The sequence below is a fragment of the Dipteris shenzhenensis genome, chromosome 10 (genome assembly GCF_047967505.1).
Source record: "Dipteris shenzhenensis isolate YYH24624 ecotype China chromosome 10, Dip_SZ_1.0, whole genome shotgun sequence".
Lineage (NCBI taxonomy): Eukaryota > Viridiplantae > Streptophyta > Polypodiopsida > Gleicheniales > Dipteridaceae > Dipteris > Dipteris shenzhenensis.
Window position 1 is genome coordinate 50,329,009 of NC_141605.1, and position 19,426 is coordinate 50,348,434.

The 19,426-nt window shown below is 46.4% G+C and overlaps 1 protein-coding gene across 1 annotated transcript in view; it reads left to right on the forward strand.

The window, feature by feature from the left end:
• The window catches only part of LOC147897939 (Trimeric LpxA-like enzyme), a 179,555-nt gene extending 162,117 nt beyond the window's left edge, over positions 1 to 17,438 (forward strand). Inside the window, exons 14-15 of the mRNA XM_087380525.1 lie at positions 5,754 to 5,879; positions 17,389 to 17,438. Coding sequence (XP_087236651.1) covers positions 5,754 to 5,879; positions 17,389 to 17,430 — 168 coding nt within the window. The 3' untranslated portion in view covers positions 17,431 to 17,438. The remainder of the gene's footprint in view (positions 1 to 5,753; positions 5,880 to 17,388) is intronic.
• The last annotated feature ends 1,988 nt before the right edge of the window (positions 17,439 to 19,426 follow it).

A 19,426-nucleotide genomic window follows, 5' to 3' on the forward strand; every position in this document is an offset into this window, starting at 1 on the left:
TAGAACTGTACAGAAATCCATATGTTGTACGTACGAAACTGTACGGCTAAATCTGACGCGCAGTACGGAACTGTACAGACGGCCGTACGAAATTGTACGAAAAAAATCGGACACGCATTACGGAAATCCGTATGCTTGTACGGACGAGTTGACGCGCAGGTGTACGGACAGTAGTAGGCGATGTACGGGGGTCCGTACAGTTGTACGGACGGCAGGTCGTGTCGGAGCTGTGCGGAACGTATGAGAGCTGAAGCTTGACGTTGGAGCAGAAATGCGAGTTGGAGCTAGAAGCTGGAAGCTGGGAGTAGGGAGCAGGTCCGGGAAGGAAGTGCTCTGATACCACTGTAGGCTCACAGAAGCAAAAGGATGCAAAAGAGTGGAGCAAGAAGTGGAAGCCGTCACATCAACTCCAAATGAAAATGAAAGTATAAGATACAATAAAAGAGAACCCTAGGACCTAGTGTCCTAGTGGTACCACTAGTACTAGGTGTCATAAGACACTAAAAGTACTAGGTGACTTGTCACCTAAGTGCCAATAACTAAAGCTACATGGCACATACCACGGCTCAGAGGGCATCAATACGACCGGGAGAAGATGGCCTACAGTAACATCCATCTTAGAATACAGCTTGGAGCTAGAAGCCTGGCTGTAGAATTCCATTTTTGTATTATAACAGTGTGTAAATCAGAAGCTGAGTACATCTGAGAAGCCATGCCTTATATAGAAATTAGGGCAGGCTGTTATACAACATTGCTTATGGGATAACTCCCCTAGACTGCCACATGGCAGCATACTAACAGCCCTAGGTACAAAGTACAAAGCTACTAAAAACACTGCTAACTAACCCCCTTTGTTACAGTCCCCCCCCAAAAAAAAAAAAGGTCTCCTCAAATTTTGAATAGCTCCCTGGAATTGAATCATCTTCATGCAGCAACAAGTGTACCAAAACCTCTGAAAGCAGCGGAGGAGATAGGGGGTACTGCTCCACAATAGTTGCTGGCTGCCATGAAGATTCATTTTCAGGGAGGCCTCTCCATTTTCTGTAATACTCCACATATGACTTATTTCGCACATGATCTGTGAATCCAATGATCTGCTTAGGAATATATGTGCCCAGCCTCATCCGTAGGAGGCAATTCCTCTAAAACTTGCTTCATAGGACCCAGATATTTCTCAAGTAGTGAAACATGAAAAAAAAATTCTGGTAGTGATAGGCCGCTTCACCAACGTTCCTCATCACGTTGTAGGATCCATAATACCTATGGGCAAGCTTGTCATTGGTATACCCCTTTAGAGATGCATATCTTGATTTGTGGAGCCTTAGAAATACATAATCACCGTCCTCAAAATGTAGATTGCTTCTATGTTGATCAGCATACTCCTCCATCCTGGCTTCAGCTCTCATCATGTTGTTCTTTCATTGCTGCAACAATGCAGTCACATTGGCGTGATCATCCTTAGCTTGCTGGCTGGTAAGTGCCTTATCAAGAATGGTGGATGGTACAAGGGCTTTGCAACCATACATGGCCTCAAAAGGACTCGTGCCAATAGAAGTATGCTTAGTGGTATTGTAGCAAAACTCGGCCACTTGTCCCATGTAGATTGGGTATCAAAACAAAAGTGCCTTGGATACTCTTCCAACCACCTTTTAACTCTCTAAGTTTGCCCATCAGTCTGAGAATGATCTGCTGTACGAGGAGTAAGGAGTGTGCCCATGGATTTGAAAAGCTCAAGCGAAAATTGGCCCATAAACTTGGCATCATAGTCACTCACAATTTCTGGCATAAACTTGGCATCACAGTCAGCTGCACGAATACATTTTCCATGAGTAACCATAGAAGCTGTGTATTGAGTCTTTGTGGGAATACAATGGTCAGCCTGTAAGCACCACAAATATGCTGTTCCATCCCCTAGAAGTTACTGGAAGACTTGAAATAAAATCCATAGAGATGTGTGTCCACTTCCCTTCAGGAAGGGGCAATGGTTGGATGTCTGCACATATGTGTAGACATCCTTCCAAAGCCCCTTCCAATAAAAACTCTGCTTCACTCTCTAATATGTCCTGAATAATTCTGTGTGACCCGCCATTGGTGAAGAATGGCAGCTCCTGCAGCACCAGCAGCTTATACAGTGAGTTTTCAGCAAGGAAAATTGTGTCATGGAACCAATTCAGTCCATTATGTAACTTCTAATGCAGATGATCAAGGCAGTTGGGGTCCTGCAGGTCCTAGATTTAAGTTGCAGCTACTTTATCCCATAGGTATTCCTCTTGAATTCCATGGATTCAAATCCTTGTAGATTTCTGTAATAGAGGATAAATTGCATGCCCACATCCTAGAGAGTGAATCAGCCACTATATTCTCCTTCACACCTTGTATTTAATATCAAAATCATAGTTTTGCACAATGGAAAGCCACCTTCTCTGTTTGGGAGATAGGTTGGATGGGGATAAGAAATATCTGAGAGTTCTATTATTAGTCTTGACCTTAAAATGACTCCCGTATATGTAGTGATGCCATTTCTTGATAGTACGCAATATGGCTAGCATTTCCTGGTCATAAATGTCGTAGGTCAGCCCCTTGCCATCAAGTTTCCGGCTCTCATAGGCTATTGCACCATGAGCCATCCTTGTGTGCCACGATTTCTTTCAACCATTTAGCATTGAAGTTGATGCTAGTGGTAGAGGCCTTGGCACAGTGCTAAAGCAAAGTGCTGAAGTCAAGTCATCCTTCAGGTCCTGAAAACTCTTCTCTGCAGTGGCTATCCAGAAAAAAGCCTCCTCCTTGAGCTGATCAGTGAGGGGAGTTGCATTTTTTGCAAAGTGTTTAATGAACCTCCTATAGTAGCATGCTAGCCCAAGAAATGCCCTTAACTGAGTGTGTTCTGAGGGCATGGCCATTCTCTCACACACTTGACCTTATTGGGGTCCACTCTTATTCCCTTGCTGCTGACTATATGACCAAGGTATTGCACTTCATTAGCAATGAAACTTGCTGCGCTCGGCTCGAAATTGCCCATCCATCTATACTTGAAGAGCCCGAATTGCCCATCCATCTATACTTGAAGAGCCCGAATTGGAAGGACAGGCAATGTTGGCGAGCACGGAAGAGCTCCTCTGCAGGAGCTCCTCGGCATTTACTTTGAAGAGGATGGCTACACCAACAGACAAACAGCAGCAACAATAACAGCCAGCCCTGCCACACAAACGTCATAGGCATGCCTCTAGCCTAAGACCTACTGTCAGAGGAACGAGCAGAGGCTGGAACAGGTTGATGAAGGCGAGTTGTGAGGCCACAACTTAGGACAAGTTGAGGCGAGTGTTAACCCTTGGGTTAAGAGGCGGCTTAGGTCAGGTTCTAGCTCAGTTTAGGTTCCAGCTTGGGTGGAGACCATGCAGGGAAACATGAAGTGGATTGCTGACACCAATGATCGAAGTGGTGCACCTCTAGAGTTTATGGAGGGAGCAAGGCCAAGAGGCAATGATGAGACAATCAGTGGACGTGGCCCATCCAATCAAGGAGAACGAGTAGAAGGCGAAGAACTTGACCGCCGTCTCAGTCTAGGCGGTGAGTCTAAGTACATAGGAAACATTTTGACAAAGGGATTGATAGAGATTCCGAGTCGAGTCTTAGCTAGTTGTGTGCAGAGACTAGAGGCTGGATGCAAGCTGCTTGCTCATAGAGTTTTGAGTCCAGGTCGAGGCGACTAGAAATGGGCATAGAGAGTCCTGTGTTGGTGTGCAGCCACAGGCTGTTTGTAACCAGTTTGGACTACCAGTTTATACAAGTACTTCCATCCGGTAGAATTTCTATGTTAGCATCGATTCGATGTCCTCGCTCGGAGTAGAAAACCTTGCAAAGGAACCCTAGGATTGCAAGAGAGAGCATCTTCTGTGAGTTGTGCACACAATACTGGGTGAGAGAAAAGACCATCAACATCTTAGAACCATTTCATCTTTGATTGAATGTGATGTAGAAGCTTCAAAGCTGTCCAACCAAAAACTGAGTGGTGATCACAAGGAGAGAAACACTCATTTTTCGCGACGAAGCACACCTTTACAGTTTGTTTTAAAGTGGAACAGTTTTTTTTTTGTTGCGAATCAATCCAAGATGCAGACAATGTGATATGGAGTCAAAAGGTGAACATCAATGGGCTGTAGAGGAGTGCCCCATTATATGGGCAAGAGGTACATGATGGTACATTGTGCATAATTACACTCGTGTGCCAACTCATCAGGTCTGAGGTCACTTGTCCACCTTATCTCTTCACCTTATCTATTCACCGCAAAAGATCATGTTCATATGGCTAAGTACCACCAATCTCCATACAAAAGCATCTTCAAATCTTCCTTTAGAGTTTCATAAAGCTTCAAAGCCCTGCAAAACATTACTTCACAATGGCCACTGTTGGAGTCTCCAGTTTCTACTAATGAAACCTCTCTCACTGTCAACAGTGCTTTTGGATGCAAAAGAGAAAGCTAACTATTTTTTAAAGAGAGTTGGGCTATTAAATTGGAATTTTTGTAGGATGATCTCATAAATGGCAATTTGAATACTTATTTTTCTGTAAAAAAATTCCACGTGGAAATTCACAAAGAATTTCAATCCTCCACTATAGCACTACCGCAAAGGAGGCAGTGCTGACAAACCTTATGGACGGACTCACTCGTTTGAGGGACATGAAGAAGTTGATTTGCGTAATTGAATGGCTTCCACCCATGCCTCTCCTCATGGCCATGGTATTATGATGTAGGTATGGGAGCTCTTATCTTAATCTCTACGAGAGGGAGAGAAGAGAAAATCTGATTTTCTAGAAATAGTAATAGATCATGGATCTTGGAAATGATTTCTATAGATCTTGAGCTGAGTAATGGATCCTATAAAGGTCTATACGTGATTATCCAAATAGGTCATCCAGAGGGATGGTCTGTACTGTTATGGGACACAATAGCTATTATTGTTGGATTCATCAAAATTTCTTATTGGTGGGAATTCATAACCATTACCAATGGGCCCTTGACATTGATAGTTGGTATTAAATAAAGAAAGTGAGGTGAGGCAGAAAAGTGGTTCGAGTGGTGATGCTGACCCAAGAAACTAGCAAGGAATTTAATGGCTGCCCCCAACATGGTGCAGGAAACCGCATCAAGAAGATGCTCTCTTGGGGCTGCACCTGCAGGTCGGGCTGTTTGATGGCTGCGTAGATGGGAGCAGGCCCAAGAAAGAGTTGGTGTGTAGATGGGAGCATGGCACGGTGGCTTGGCAGATGAATCGCAGGTAGCAGGCCTGGCACAGTTGGTGACAGGGCTGAAAGGAGGGGCAAGGTGGGCTGGTCTGGTGGGAAGCTCAGGCTGAAAGGAGGGAAAGAGGGGCATGGATGGAGGGCCCGATTTTTCTACACAATAACGTGGGAATTTGATTACTCTGTAAAATAGTATGTGTACTTATGATTCCATGTGGACTTACAGGAAGTAGAAACTGCTTTTAGCTACAAATACTGGAAACAAGAGGGATGCAGGAGCATAGGCAACTTAAAGGACGAGTCAAATTTACAGGGCATGGTTGAAAATGGTGAAATTATAAGAGGGTCAAGCTGTTAGTTGCAGGATGGGGCTACATGTGACAATGAAGGATTGGATGTTTCTGCATGTCCATGTTCTGTCTTCACATTTATAAAGATTTGCTATCTTCTGCAATATCAAGGTTGAAATGTCTTTGCTTCATTGTATTAACTGGTTACATGCACATTGCAGATTTTACATGTACTTTATGATCAAGAGATAATTTTGGAAGATGCTATTATGTCATGGGCTTCTGAGAAGCAAGGAGCAGATGAAACAGACAAGATATTTGTGAGACAGTGTGAGCCCTTCATCAAGGTGAGATTTTGTGCTTGTTGAGGGTGTAGGTCTGGAATTCTACCTACCTTTTTATGCCCTAAGTATTAGTGCCAAATTCCCAGCATTGTTAGCAATGCATTTTATCGCTGTATAAAAGACATGAATGATAACAACTTAAAAGCCAAGTTGAAGCAAAAAAGAAGAGGAAATGATGCACATGTACGGGAGTAAAGAATGAGCACAAATTGCTGTAATGCAGTACTCTCAAGAAAGAGCGCAAATGTCTGCTTTTAGCATACGTTTATTCACATGAAAAGCATTATAGATAGCATTACAATCTATTGCTAGTCTATGCATTACAATCTATTGCTAGTTGATGAACTGTAGCGTTGATCTTTTGTTTGCTATACACTTTGGAGTCCACTTACATCAAAGGCTCGAGTGAAGGGATGTTATTTGTGTGGAAGGTGTGGGTCATAGGGGTAGACTGTACAGGCTTTGTGAGGGCTTGAGACTTGAAGAGAGCTTCAGAGCTGTTTTTAATAGGAGTGATGAAGGCAATCAGTTAAAGAATTCAGTTTTGTTTCCTTGTGGAACATATGCAGCAGAACATGTAGACAGGGTTTGAGATGTTCTCTAACCTCTCAAATATATGATACGTAGAGTTGAGGCTTTTTTCTTTTTTCTGGGGGGGAGAGAGGAGAGGTCTAACTTGAAATGGAAAGAGAAGGCTGGAGGAAAGGACACCTCTTTTTATTCATATGACATCAAGCAAGACAATCTTATAGTCTTATCAATTATCTGACGACCTTGAACCATCAATCGCGTGGTTACAAGTGTCACCCTGTGACTACATTGTTGCTCAAAGTCTGAGATTACTTTCTTTAGGTGGTGCTTATACTTGAGAATCTGAGTCAATATTCGTTAGTGTATTTACATTTGCACATTGTTTTAGGTCACCTACCATGTCATCAGTGGTAACGTTAGCAAGTGTAGTGAACCTTCAAATGTACCAGTGATTTTACCTGGGAATCCTCTATCTTAAGAAGATCAAGAGGAGGGATATAAATCTCCAAATGAGGAAATTTTTAGGTTGACCTAATTAGTCTGATCAATGCAGAAGCTGATTCATAAAACATCAAAGTCGATTTAAACCGTGAATACTTAAAAATTTTATTTTTGTCACCAATTCTTGAGATGACAAAAAGCGTTGATATATTTATGATGGGTTTATGAAGCCATGGAGATGTTATTATTTAGAGGCTTGGCATAGTTGACGGAGAGGGGGCCATATAGGGTAATTTTCTTTATTTTGTAATGTAATGTCACAATATGCTTGCTTATGTAAACTGTCCTTTTGGTGTCCTTGAGTTGCTGTATTTCAGTAGACATGGCTTACATTTTATCTTTGAGGCAAATCCTTTTTGCTTCCCATGGTGTTTTCTCCTCTCCCCATTCCCCTCTTTTGGCCTCCTCTTTCCTCCATTCTTTTTGCATCTTTCCTCCCTACCTCTTTGCTTCAGAAATACTTTGTCCACTCGTGATTTTTCAGCTAGCAGTGTCACATTTATAGCTCCCAGTTTTTCTATTTTTTCAGTCAAGACCAAACAGATTGTGTTAAGGTGGGTGATGACATCAGTGCTGGCCTTAGGTGGTGTCCCTGCCATATATGCTGTGACAGCACTTTCCAGAGCTTGATTTCCCCATGTATCCTCTACACATCCTGGTGTCGGCATTGTGCAAAATAAATCTGAACTTTTGACAGTTGAATGCCTCCTTTTTCCGAAAGCTTCTCACATGTTTGGCAGTTTCTTGGTGTACTCTGATAGTTCCTTTGACCTTGGCCTGGTTCTTGGATACTTTCCTTAGCTGTTTTGGAGGTCCTTGCTGGTTCGCAGGGCAGCTGCTCGTAAGCCTTTGATTTCTTGATTTTCTTGATGGGTTCGGGTTTGTTCACAGGTGGTGTCGAGGTTGAGCAGCTCCTGAAGCCTTGGAGAGGCCCGGGTAGCCCACAACTGAGCTAGCAAGGTCCAAGGGGAGCTGGGGCACCACCTAGAGGCTGGGGTTAGCTATGGTGCAGCCAACGAGGCTGCGGGTGGCTATGGTGCTGCCTGTGGCAGTGGCACAGTTGCCCCTCTAGAATGGTGACGCACAACAGGCCTACTAGGGCATGGTGCACCTGACACGGCACCAGCAGCAGACCCCCACGGTCATGACTGATCTACACACCAGCAGCTCCAAACGTGACCACAAAAATGAGAAAGAAAGAAAGAAAAGATGTATTAATGTCTGCAGGAGGCCTCGCAGGCCTATGAGACAAAGGTACAAAACCAAAAGTAACTCATACAAGCCGCTATGGGCTGAAGCAAAGGGCTTACTAAGGCCCTTGTTGAAAGCTAAAGTGCTAAACTAGTGAGCAAAATAGCAAAGTCAGGTGCTCAGAGCTGATGCTCCAAGTACGCGCACAAGCTCTGGCTCTCTGATGGAATGTGAGGAGCTCTCATATCTGTGTCTGTCAAGCTGTCTCTCGAGGTGGCGGAGGGTGTCGTCTCCTCGATCTCTATATCCGATGGGCTACATCAAGGATGACGCCTTGTCTTTGGTGGTTTCCTCTGAGGAGGGCTGAAATAGACCGGACCTCAATCGTGCGGCTGTGCAACCCCTCTGCTAAAGATGATATGAGCACTATGTCATTGGCGTATAGCAATATTTGTATCATGAGGTTAGTCATAAGTGACCCTTCGCCCCCTAGGCGGTCCATGAAAGGTGTGATCTCATCAATGTAGAGTCCGAAAAGGGTTGGTGAGAAGGGGCAGCCTGCTTCACCCCTATCATGCTCTCAACCCAATCAGATAAACCACCTAGCGCACGACCTCTCGCTCCGACAGACTCATCACACCCCAAATCAAAGTATCTTGGATCGGCATTTCTTGTAGTTGCGTGATCATGCAAGATCGCGGGACAGCATCAAAAGGCTTCCGAAAGTCTACGAAGCAAGCGTAGACTTTTTGGTGTTTGGACTTCGCCTCCTCAATGATAGCCCTCAAAGTGAAGATGTGATCTAGAGTAGAATGCTACCTCCGGAATCTTGCTTGGCCTAGTGCCCGCTATCCCTGCGCCTCTGTATGACTATTGCTCTCACTCTCTAGTACCGATCCATAAATTTTGGCCAATGTGTATCCAATCATGAGGGTGCGGTAGTTCCTAGTATCCATGGGGTTTCCTGCCTTGTGTATCCGTACAATAGTGGTGGTACTCGAAGCTGGTGGGAAGCCATGACATGCAGCGTGGTTGAACATCTGTGCTAGAACCGTGGCTAAGACCTCCTGCCCATGTGGTAAATGCTCAGCAGTCCAAGGCCCTCATGATCATGTGCTTTCCGGTTGTGTAGCCGACAGAGTGCAGCCCTTACATTTTGTGTATTGAACAAGTGACTGGTAGTGGACCTAGGCATAGAGGGCATATCTGGTGGTGCCTGCATCGGAACATCATATAAAGAGCATGCATAAGTGTGCTAGACCCACGGATCAGAGATGGGAATGGGTCGCTTCCCCTCCAAGAGAAGCTCCAATCTAGTGGTCAGGTCTCCTCCTCAAAATGATTTGATAATCTCATCCCATCCTATGTGTGAGGAAGGCTCGTCTATTGTGGTGTGTCAGCCGTCAAAAGATGTGTTGTCTCTCAGATGACGTCAACTGACCTAGGGCTTACTCTTGTGTGAGATGGGCTTGCGCCTGTCTCCGTCTTTCCATCATGGGCCCATGTGGATTGGGTCGTAGGGAAGGATTTGGTGGTAGTGTCCTGTACTACTAAAGCAAGGGCGTCCAAGGCATGGGTGAGGTCTATATCTTCTCCCAGTAGGGTCGGAAGCTCTCTGGCAAAGTGACTCACATATACAGGGTCGAGGGCACGATCAAAGTGGATCTGGGTACGAGTAGGCATGGCATGAACTCTCCCTGTGATTGGTGTAGTAGCAGAGATACAGAAGGCCAGATATGAATGGTGAGCTCCGAGTGGGGGAGGGGGTACTGTGAGGTCATGTATCCGCAAAGCAAAAGCTACTGAGCCTAGTAGATAGTTCACTATGCTTGTCTCCCTGTGGGAAACAAGTGAACCTCCTAGACGATGGCATCTCTGAAGGCCATTGTAGATGATGAGGTCATGTACTGCTCCCAACTCAAGCAAATGTCGCCCATATGCTGTCACATGTAAGGCATCTGCAGAATGTCCTAAAATCCCGAGCCCAGCTGTTTCTAGCTTTGGAACCATGTGGGGATCTCTCTCATATGTGAAGCATGGTAGGCCCACCTTGTCTATCTCCTGTCTGTGCATTGAAGTCCCCCAGAAGGAGGGTGTGTCCGTGCTTGGAGAACTCTCTGATGATGTCATGTATCGTCTCAAATGGACTGTCTCCCTTTGCAGTGACCTCATGAGCATATGATGACGTGTCTAGGGAGAAGTAGCACACCACAATGAATATTGGTTGGGCAAATGACAGCTGGACTCGTATCCACATATGACATGCATGATCCTCTTTTCATACCATAGATATGAGTGGTGCTAAGTGTGTTTTGAAAGGGACAGCTACGCCTCCAGAGCCTCGTACCCCACTATCTCTCCTCAATTCTCTACTATGAGTTGACTCCCAGGTATATCTTGTCACTGTCGGCAGCTCTCCAGGCTCTCATGTGTCTCGGCGTAGAAAATAATGATTGTATCTGTATATGTCTCTGAAAAGCCACCTGGATAGGACCAAAGGGTGCCATTACAGTTCCAAACAGCCATATTCAATCTGGCTTGTGTCTCTGTGTCAGAGGCCTGACACCATCATGCACTATCTACATCTCGTCCACCTCTTTCTGCCCTTTCTCGAATGATTACTTTACCATCTCAATATACAGCCATTTTCCTTCCTGACTCGCAGCCATCACTCGAGTCATCCTCTCCCTTTTGTGTTCTTGTTGTGAGAGCATGATATCATCATCCAAGTAGGTTCTAGTCCGCTTTAGAGCTACCCTTATACTCATGAAGGTAGATCGGTCTGCTAGTGTCCAAAATCTCACAATCATAGGTCTTGTTGGTGGATCATCCTTTCCTACCCTCCAAGCTGCCTCGAAGGTAAGATTGACCCCCATCTTAGTGATTAAAGCTTCAGCATCTGCCCTTGCAGTGTTCCCAAGTCTGAGAAGAACATTTAGTGCTTTACTATTTCTTCTCTTCTCTTCCTCTATGGCATTGGAAATAAAACTCTTTCTTTGTTGATATTGAAAACTTACAGAAGATGCTTGGGGGCAGCAAAGAGGTAGATATATTGATGCCATCAAACAAGAAATGCGTACTTCTTTGGAAGAAGAAATGAATAAATGGAAATCAGAAATGCACTTACAGATGGGGTCCAAATTGGTAAGATGCAAGAGGAAATGACCCGCATGGTTGATGCAAAAACCAGCCACCATAGATTGATGAAGAAGAAACTAGAAATGCAGATTGCCAAGCTCAAGAATGAAAATGAACTACTGAAAGCCCATACTCCACTTGAAGAGGGGGAGATCCAACCACCACTTAATGAGGAGCTGAATATGCTGAAAACAGAAAATGAAAAGCTAAAGAAAGAGATGGCTGCCCTACATATGACAATCCAAGGGAAAGATGAGGAGTTTTCCAAACAAATAGACAAAGGGACAGGTTGAGATGCAATAATGGAAATAAGTTGTCAATAAGGCAAAGCAGCCCCACCATCATGCACCTTGGAGACGTCCCTCATGGTATTTATGCATGTTTTGACATGTTCCCCAGTTATCTTCTGTGTACTTGCCCAATGGCACTATACTTTCTCTCTTTTTGTTTTTCTGTCATGTGAACAGTCTATACCAGACATTTGGCTCTACATTTTCCCTTCTTGAATATTGTGCTAGAATCTGAAAATCTGAGTACTCACCAAGAGTGTCCTGTGCTTGATTTGCAGGTCACTGTTTTTACTGTCTTCTTGGTTCTTGGAGCTTTTACTGGCCTCTGTTCCACTGTTTTGCAGGCCCGAGATGTGATGGAACTGTGCAGGAGGGGGCGCAACAGAACTAATGGAACCTAGAGCAGGGGCAGTGCACCTGTTGCACACTGTTTCTTGGGAACTGGACGGAGCCTAGGCAGTGCCTAGGGCTGGAAGGGCTGCTCCGAGCAGCCAGGCAAGTCACATTGCCCGGCAAGCAGAGCCAGCGGCCATGCAACAGGAGCGGCTCAGCCCATGAGGCGTGGAAGAGGACCGCGACAGCACTTGGGCTCCCCGCGGTCTGTTGAAGGGGGAGAGAGAGAAAAGAAAGATATATTAACGTCTGCAAGAGGCCTCACGGGCCTATGGGACAAAGTACAGAATCAAGTAACTCATACAAACCACTGTGGGCCGGGGCAAACGGCTCACTAAGGCCCTTGCTGAGTACTAAAATGCTATACTAGTACTAAATAGCAAAAAAGTAGCAAAATAGCATGAGAGTGGCATGAAAATATCAAGTGCTCAGAGCTAGAGTCCCAAGTGCATGAACTGGCTCCACGTATCCAGGGTCCATGGTGGCTCTCTGATGAGATACAAAGAGCTCACGTATCTCCATCTGTCGGGATGTCTCGCGTGGTGGTGGAGGGCGTGGTATCCTCAATCTTTGGATCCGATGGGCTATGTCAAGGGTGATGCCTCGCCTCGGTCAATCTCCCCTAAGGAGAGTTGCGATAGGTCGAACCTCGATTGTGTGTACTTTGGTCGCCTGTCGCGCCATGTACGGTCTCTGTGTCCCTTGCCTGGCAGTGTTGTGTTGGCTCCCTACACTAATCCATATATCTCTCATGTCGGCTAGCTCCTCCTCCTCTATCCCAAAGTGCCCTGGAGCTGAGTCAAATGCATAGAAATCCGTGACCTGTCTCTGTACTTGGTCTACCTCGGTACCCTGTGGTGCGGTGGTCCCATCCTGCTACTCTCTAATATGTCGTAGTAGTGTCTCCTTGTGTCGTCGCATCTCCATCAGGTAGAGCCCAATACAGACCTGGTCCTGGAAGTGGATGAGTTGTGAGAGTGGGCCAAAGCCGCGTACCCCTCCTGAAAAAGCCAGTGGTAGCACCCTCGGATCTCATAGTAGGCTGGGCAGACACATAGAAAGTGCTCCTCTGTCTCGACCACCCCCATTGTGCATGACCTGCAAATCCGCTGCTCTCTGGGTATGCCTACAGCTCTCCCTGCCTCGATTCTCAGCTGATGCGACGAGACCTGCATTTGTCCGATGGCAATCCTTAGTGTGTGCGAGACTCCTCTATCCTCGAGATACGGAGGTCTGATGATGAGCCCACCTTCTGATACTCTCAGAAAGTGGTCATAGTAGAGCTCGGTCTTGGTGGGGAACTCCTGGTCCCCCCCCAAGTGCAAGATGTGTGGAGATGGACAAGATCTAACCGTATGATGCAGTTAATCTTATCTCGTGGGATCAACTCGGGTGGTGCATCCATGCCATATTGAAACGAGGGAAGCCGATCCATCAGAATGCCGTGATTGGCAAACCATGCGGTGACGCGTGCAAACCATGCTGTACCTATCCCACTCTCTGCTAGTTGTATGGAGGACTCTAATGTTAGCCATTTTTCAGACAGTGACTTTCCTCCACAGAGTTTCGCAGTGTCGCGAAACTCTGTGGAGGAAAGTCACTGTCTGAAAAATGGCATCAACCTGGAGAGGGGTCATGGCAAACTCTGCATGTACTATCTGATGGGGGACCGAGGGCTTACTCCGAATCATCCTAGAGCCCATAATCACATGTAGCCGCTCAAATCTCTTCCATTCTCTTGCTGAAATATCACACCCCCAAAAAGGTGCCGCATACATGGCCGTCAGCCTCACTAGAGTGTTGAAAAGCCAACACGTCGTTGGTAGATCTTGGAAGTTTGTCTAGTCGGGCCAAGGCACCATGCCCTCATGTGAGTCATGCTATGGCTATGTGGATCATCGTGAAAACTGGCCCATTGAAAACGTCGGCCTCACTAGAGTGCTGAAAAGCCAACACTTAGTCGGTGGATCCTGGAAATGTGTCTAGTCGGGCCAAGGCACCATGCCCTCGTGTGAGTCATGCTATGGCTACGTGGATCATCGTGAAAACTGGCCCTTTGAAAACTACACCCAAGTATTATTTAGGACTGCACAATCTCCACTGGCTGACCTGGGCATGTAAAGCTATGTCGGTAAAGCACTGTGTAAGAGGTGTTGAAGATCATGACCTTGGTCTTCCCAAGGTTAAGCATCAGGTCTCTCTCTCTATAGAACACATCTAGGGCATCTAGATGTCTCTGTAGTCCCTCTATTGAAGATGACAGGAGGACTATGTCATTCGCGTATAGTGGAATCTGTATCATCAAGTCTGCTAGTGGTGCTCCCTCGCCTCCTAAGCGGTCTATGAAAGATGTAATCCAATCAATGTAGAGCCTGAAGAGAGTCGGTGGGGGAGGGCATCCCTGGTTCACTCTTATCGTGCTTTCAACCGAGTCTGATAGGCCTCGTGGGACACAAACTCTTGCTTTGACGGACTCGTATAGGCTCACCACTCCCTAGATCAGAACCTCCGGAATCTGCATATCCTGTAGTCTCCTGATCATGCGGGATTGCAGGACAATGTTGAAGGCCTTCCGAAAGTCTACAAAACAAGCGTAGACTTTCTGTCGTCTCGACCTCACTTCCTCAATGATAGCCCTTAGGGTGAAGATGTGGTCTAGAGTGGAGTGTTGTCTCCGGAAACCTGCCTGCCCTAGAGCACGCTGCCCATGTGACTCTGTATGAGTATCGATCCATAGATCTTGGCCAGCATGTGGCCAATCATGAGACTGCGATAGCTCCCAGTATCCATGGGGTCGCCTCCTTGTGTATTGGCACTATGGTGGTGGTACTCCATGAGGGTGGGAAGCCGTGACATATGGCATGGTTGAACATCTGTGCTAGTATTGGAGCCAAAACCTCTTATCCGTGATCGAAATGCTCAGTCCGTAGCCCCTCATGGTCCTGTGCTCTCCGGTTATGAAGCCGGCTGTGTGCAGCCCGCACATTCTGTGCAATGAACAAGTGGCAAATGGTGGGCCGGGGCATAGTAGACATATCAGGTGTTGCCTGCATCGCGACATCATAGAGAGAGAATGTATAAGTGTGCCAAACACCTGGGTGTGTGATGGGTATAGGTGGCTTCTCCTCTAATAGGAACCCCCAGCCAATGGTGGGATCCCCCCCCTCGAAATGAACTGATCACCTTGTCCATTCTATGGGTGAGGAAGGCCCACCGCCTAACAAGCGCACTGCTCTCCTTGCCTCGATCCTCAGCTGATGGGACGAGACCCGCATCTGTTCGATGGTAATCGTCAGTGCGTGTGAGACTCCTATGTCCTCGAGATACTGAGGTCTGATGATGAGACCATCCTCCGATACCCTTAGGAAATGGTCATAGTAGAGCTGGGTCTTGGTGGGAAACTCTTGCCCCTCCCCCCCCCCAAGTGCGAGATGTGTGGAGATGAAGGATATCTAACCGTATGATGCAGTTAATCTCATCCCGTGGGATCAACTCGAGCACTGGTACCCTATTGTACCGACCCTATTGTCTACTAGTCGTATGGAAGACTCTAGTCCCAGTGTCGGAAGTCTCTCGCGAGATAGGTCCCAAACTCTGTGGAGGAATGTCACTGTCTGAAAGATGGCAAAGGGGTCATTGCAAACGCTGCCTATACTATCTGATGGGGGACCGAGGGCTTACTACGAATCATCCTAGAGCCCATAATCACTTGTATCTGCTCAAATCTCCTCCATTCTGTTGCTGAAGGATCACACCCCAAAAAAGGTGCCGCATACATGGCAGTCGGCCTCACAGACTGTCGAAAAGCCAACACTTCATCGGTGGATCCTGAAAGTGCGCCTGGAAGGACTGTCGCTCGAGTCGGGCCAAAGCACCATGCCCTTGTGTGAGTTGTGAGAGAAAGAAAGAAGTCTTCGAAAGACCAATGGGTCTATAAGACTGTGAAAAACGTGGTACAAACGAGTTGTGGTGGTGGAGCTACTAAACGAGCATCCACACCAATGCAAAATGCAAAAAATGCAAAATGGTAGTACCAAGTCCTAAGTACAACATAGTCATGTCGGTGGTCGACTATATATCAATCTCATCATCATCATCATCATTGTCGTCATCATCATCAGGACACCGGGGTGGATGAGGCAATGGGGGTATGAAATCGATGATAGAGTGCTGTCGGCCACTCACAGATGCAGCCCTGGCACGTCTCTTGCTCATAGCTTTGCGTCTAACCAGGGCTACAGTGACACCTGTCTGTCGGGCTCCGACTCTAAACAGGGCAGGGATGTCCCCAAGTGTGATCTGTGTGTCAACCCTCTATCTGAGTTGTCGGGTCAGTAGCTGCGGGTCACGGTCATGTCAAGGCCTCGCCTCTTGGGGGTCCATGTGATCAGGCTGAAAAAACTCCATGATAGAGCTCTGAGAGGGATCAGCCAAGGAAAAGGTGTGCTCCTGTCTCCATGCTCAAAGTATCCTCTCGCAGTGTCTGAGTACCTTATGAATGAAACTTGCCCAGCATTGCTGGTCTGGGTAGGATAGGAATTGGGCCAAAATCCCATAGCTATCTCTGAAGAGGTAGTAGAAACGCCCTCGGATCTCATAGTAAGCAGGACACCTGAAGATGAAGTGCCCCTCTGTCTCAACCTCCTGCATGTTACATAATGTGCATATGCGCCTCTCCTTGGGTAGTCGCTCTGCTCTACTGCTCTCGATACGAAGTCTATGTGAAGATACCCACAATTGCCCAATAGAGATCCTCAGTGAGTGGGGTAAGTAGATCTGTGTGTAGCCTGAGGGGTCAATGAAACCCTCCTCTGTGATATGTAAGCAGTGATTTTTGTAGAAGCTAAGCTTCACTGGGAGTTCACTTGGTTCGAACCAGGTCCGAAATGTGTGTAGTTGTAAGAGATCCTCATGGATAACCTGGTTGACCTCGTGTGATAGGAGGGGACAAAACAGAGCATCCACGTTGTACTGGAAGGGAGGTAGTCTATCCATGTGGAGCTCCAATCGCTCAAACCATCTATGTGTGCGTGCATACCAGCACCTCTGGTCCCCTCCTGTTGCAAGTGCCATAGAAGAGGACAATGCTTGCCATGGTAGCCTACTACACCTAGAGGTGTAATCCCCATACTTCCTGACTCAATACAGATACATGGTGACCTGAAATGCAGCATATAGCTGTAATGGGGGTGACCCAAACTCAGCCTGAATGATCTGGTGAGGAATGGATGGCTTACCACGAATCATCCGTGATAACATGAGAACTTGTAGCCGCTCCACACGGACCCACTCTTTACCCGACAAGTCTGGCCCCCAACATGGGCTGCCGTACATCCCTGTTGGATGGATGAAGGAGTCAAAAAGCAACCCCTTGGTCCGTGGATCCTGAGAGAGAGAGAGAGAGAGAGAGAGAGAGAGAGGCTCACATTTTCTTACTTCTAACAAATGATGATATGTTCTTGTTGTAGTGGCTACAAGAAGCTTCTGAAGAGGGGGATGAGGAGTCATGAAAGAGGTGTGTATGAATATTGTGAATGTATGTTAAAATGTTGAAGAATTGATGATTCAGTTTATAGTAGAGGTAGATTAGCACAAGCTGAGGAGTTGAGACAAGCTAAGTACAAAATGAAAATGGTTTAAAAAATCCTGTGAACATTGACAGGGGTTTCACAACGATTTAACAGATTCGCAAAATAGTTTTGATTTATAATTATTACTTTCAGCTTTGGGCATGGGTAGCCGCTAGTAGTGCCTTCTCTCATGGGAGACCATTTTGAAAAGCTTCAAAATGAAAATAGACAAAAATCCAACTTACAAGCATCTTAAATCCGATCGAAAATTTATTGAATTGGCTATTTGATTGCAATAGTAGATACCAATCCCTAGGAAGCAGTGCTAATAAGTATAATTGTAAATTTACAATAGGCTTTGCCTTACTTAATCTCCTTGCTGCTAGCCTCCTCCCCGTTGTACCCGCATCCCCCTCCCTTCATCACCTCTTTTCGAGTTGCCCCCCATCCCCTTTCGTTTGCTCGGCCTTTTCAAGCAGGCTTTCTTGTCCCCCTTTGTTTGCTCCGCTCCCGCCCCCTTTTGTATGCTATGCATCCGCCTCTTTTGTCTGTCCGCCCCTGCTCATCTTGGTAGTGGGACAGCTCAGACAGACAGGGCGGCTCCTTGCTCGGCTTCATCGCGGGCAAGCCTAACTCAGCTTGTTATGTAGCCCTTCTCAGCTTGGTTGTAGAGGGCCCTCATTTTTTCATTCTCTACCTCCCTGGGCTGAATTACACCAGCATTGCTTGCTTCTAGCCCTTTGCTGGGCTGAAGAAACGCTTAGTCTTGCTTGCCGCCTGGCCACTACTACCTCCACCTCTTTTCTCCCTTTTAGACTACCTTTTGATAGCCCGCAAGAATGTGAGAAAGAGAGAGAGCAACAGTGAGAGCAAGAAACGGGTGAGAGAGTGAGCTGAAAGCTTAGTTGCAAATAGATGAGTGTAAAGTGATACAACTGAAGGAGTGAGATAAGGTTTTGTCCTAGTGACAAAACCTTAGTAGTCACTAACCATAGTTAGTGGACTAACTGCGGTTAGGGGGAAAAACCTCTTAAAGAGGGAAAAGTGCCCCTAACTAGCTTATTTAATTACATTGGTCACTGCTGAATTATATCTATAATTCTAACACCCCCCTGCAGTGCCAATGTCATGTACAAGGATGATTAATCACCAAACGGATATAAGTTCAGGGCACTGCGAAATGCCTCAAACTTTTCACATGGAAGTGCTTTGGTGAAAATATCTGCAACATTGTCATGTGTGGACCATAGTTAGGGGAAATGGAAACGGGGAAACGGGGAACGGAAACGGAAACAGAAACGTTTCGGGATTTCTGGGAGGGCTGAAACGGGGAAACGCCACGTCAGCAAGGGAGAGGAGTAGATGATGATGGAGGGCTGAAGCAGGCTGCAGGAGAGAAAGGAGAGGAAATGGAGTGAATGGGGCTGAAGGAGGGCTGGAAAACCTTGAGGATGGAGAGAGTATGAGGCTGAAGGAGTGGAAGGAGCCTGGAGACCAAAATCAAAAGCAAAAAGACAAAAAATGTGATTTTGGAGACCTAGCAGCCTGTGTTGTCTGAAACGGCACGTTTCAGAACTCTGAAACGCGTTTCAGACTGGCTGAAACGTTTCAGCCAGCCGTTTCAGGGTCCTGAAACGTTTCAGACTCTGAAACGCGTTTCAGGAAACGGGGCTTCTCTGAAACGGCGTTTCAGGCCTGGCTGGGCTCTGAAACGCGTTTCAGCGTAACTGTGGTGTGGACACAAAGATCATATTGATCTCTCCTGCATGCAACTTCTCTCTGACGTAGTGATAGTGAACCTCAATGTGCTTCGTGCGAGCATGAAACACTGGATTCTTTGCCACTGCAATGGCACTCTGACTATCAGTGAGAATTGGAGAAGGACCCTCCAATGACAGATGAAGATCAGCAAATAGACGACGCAGCCAGACACATT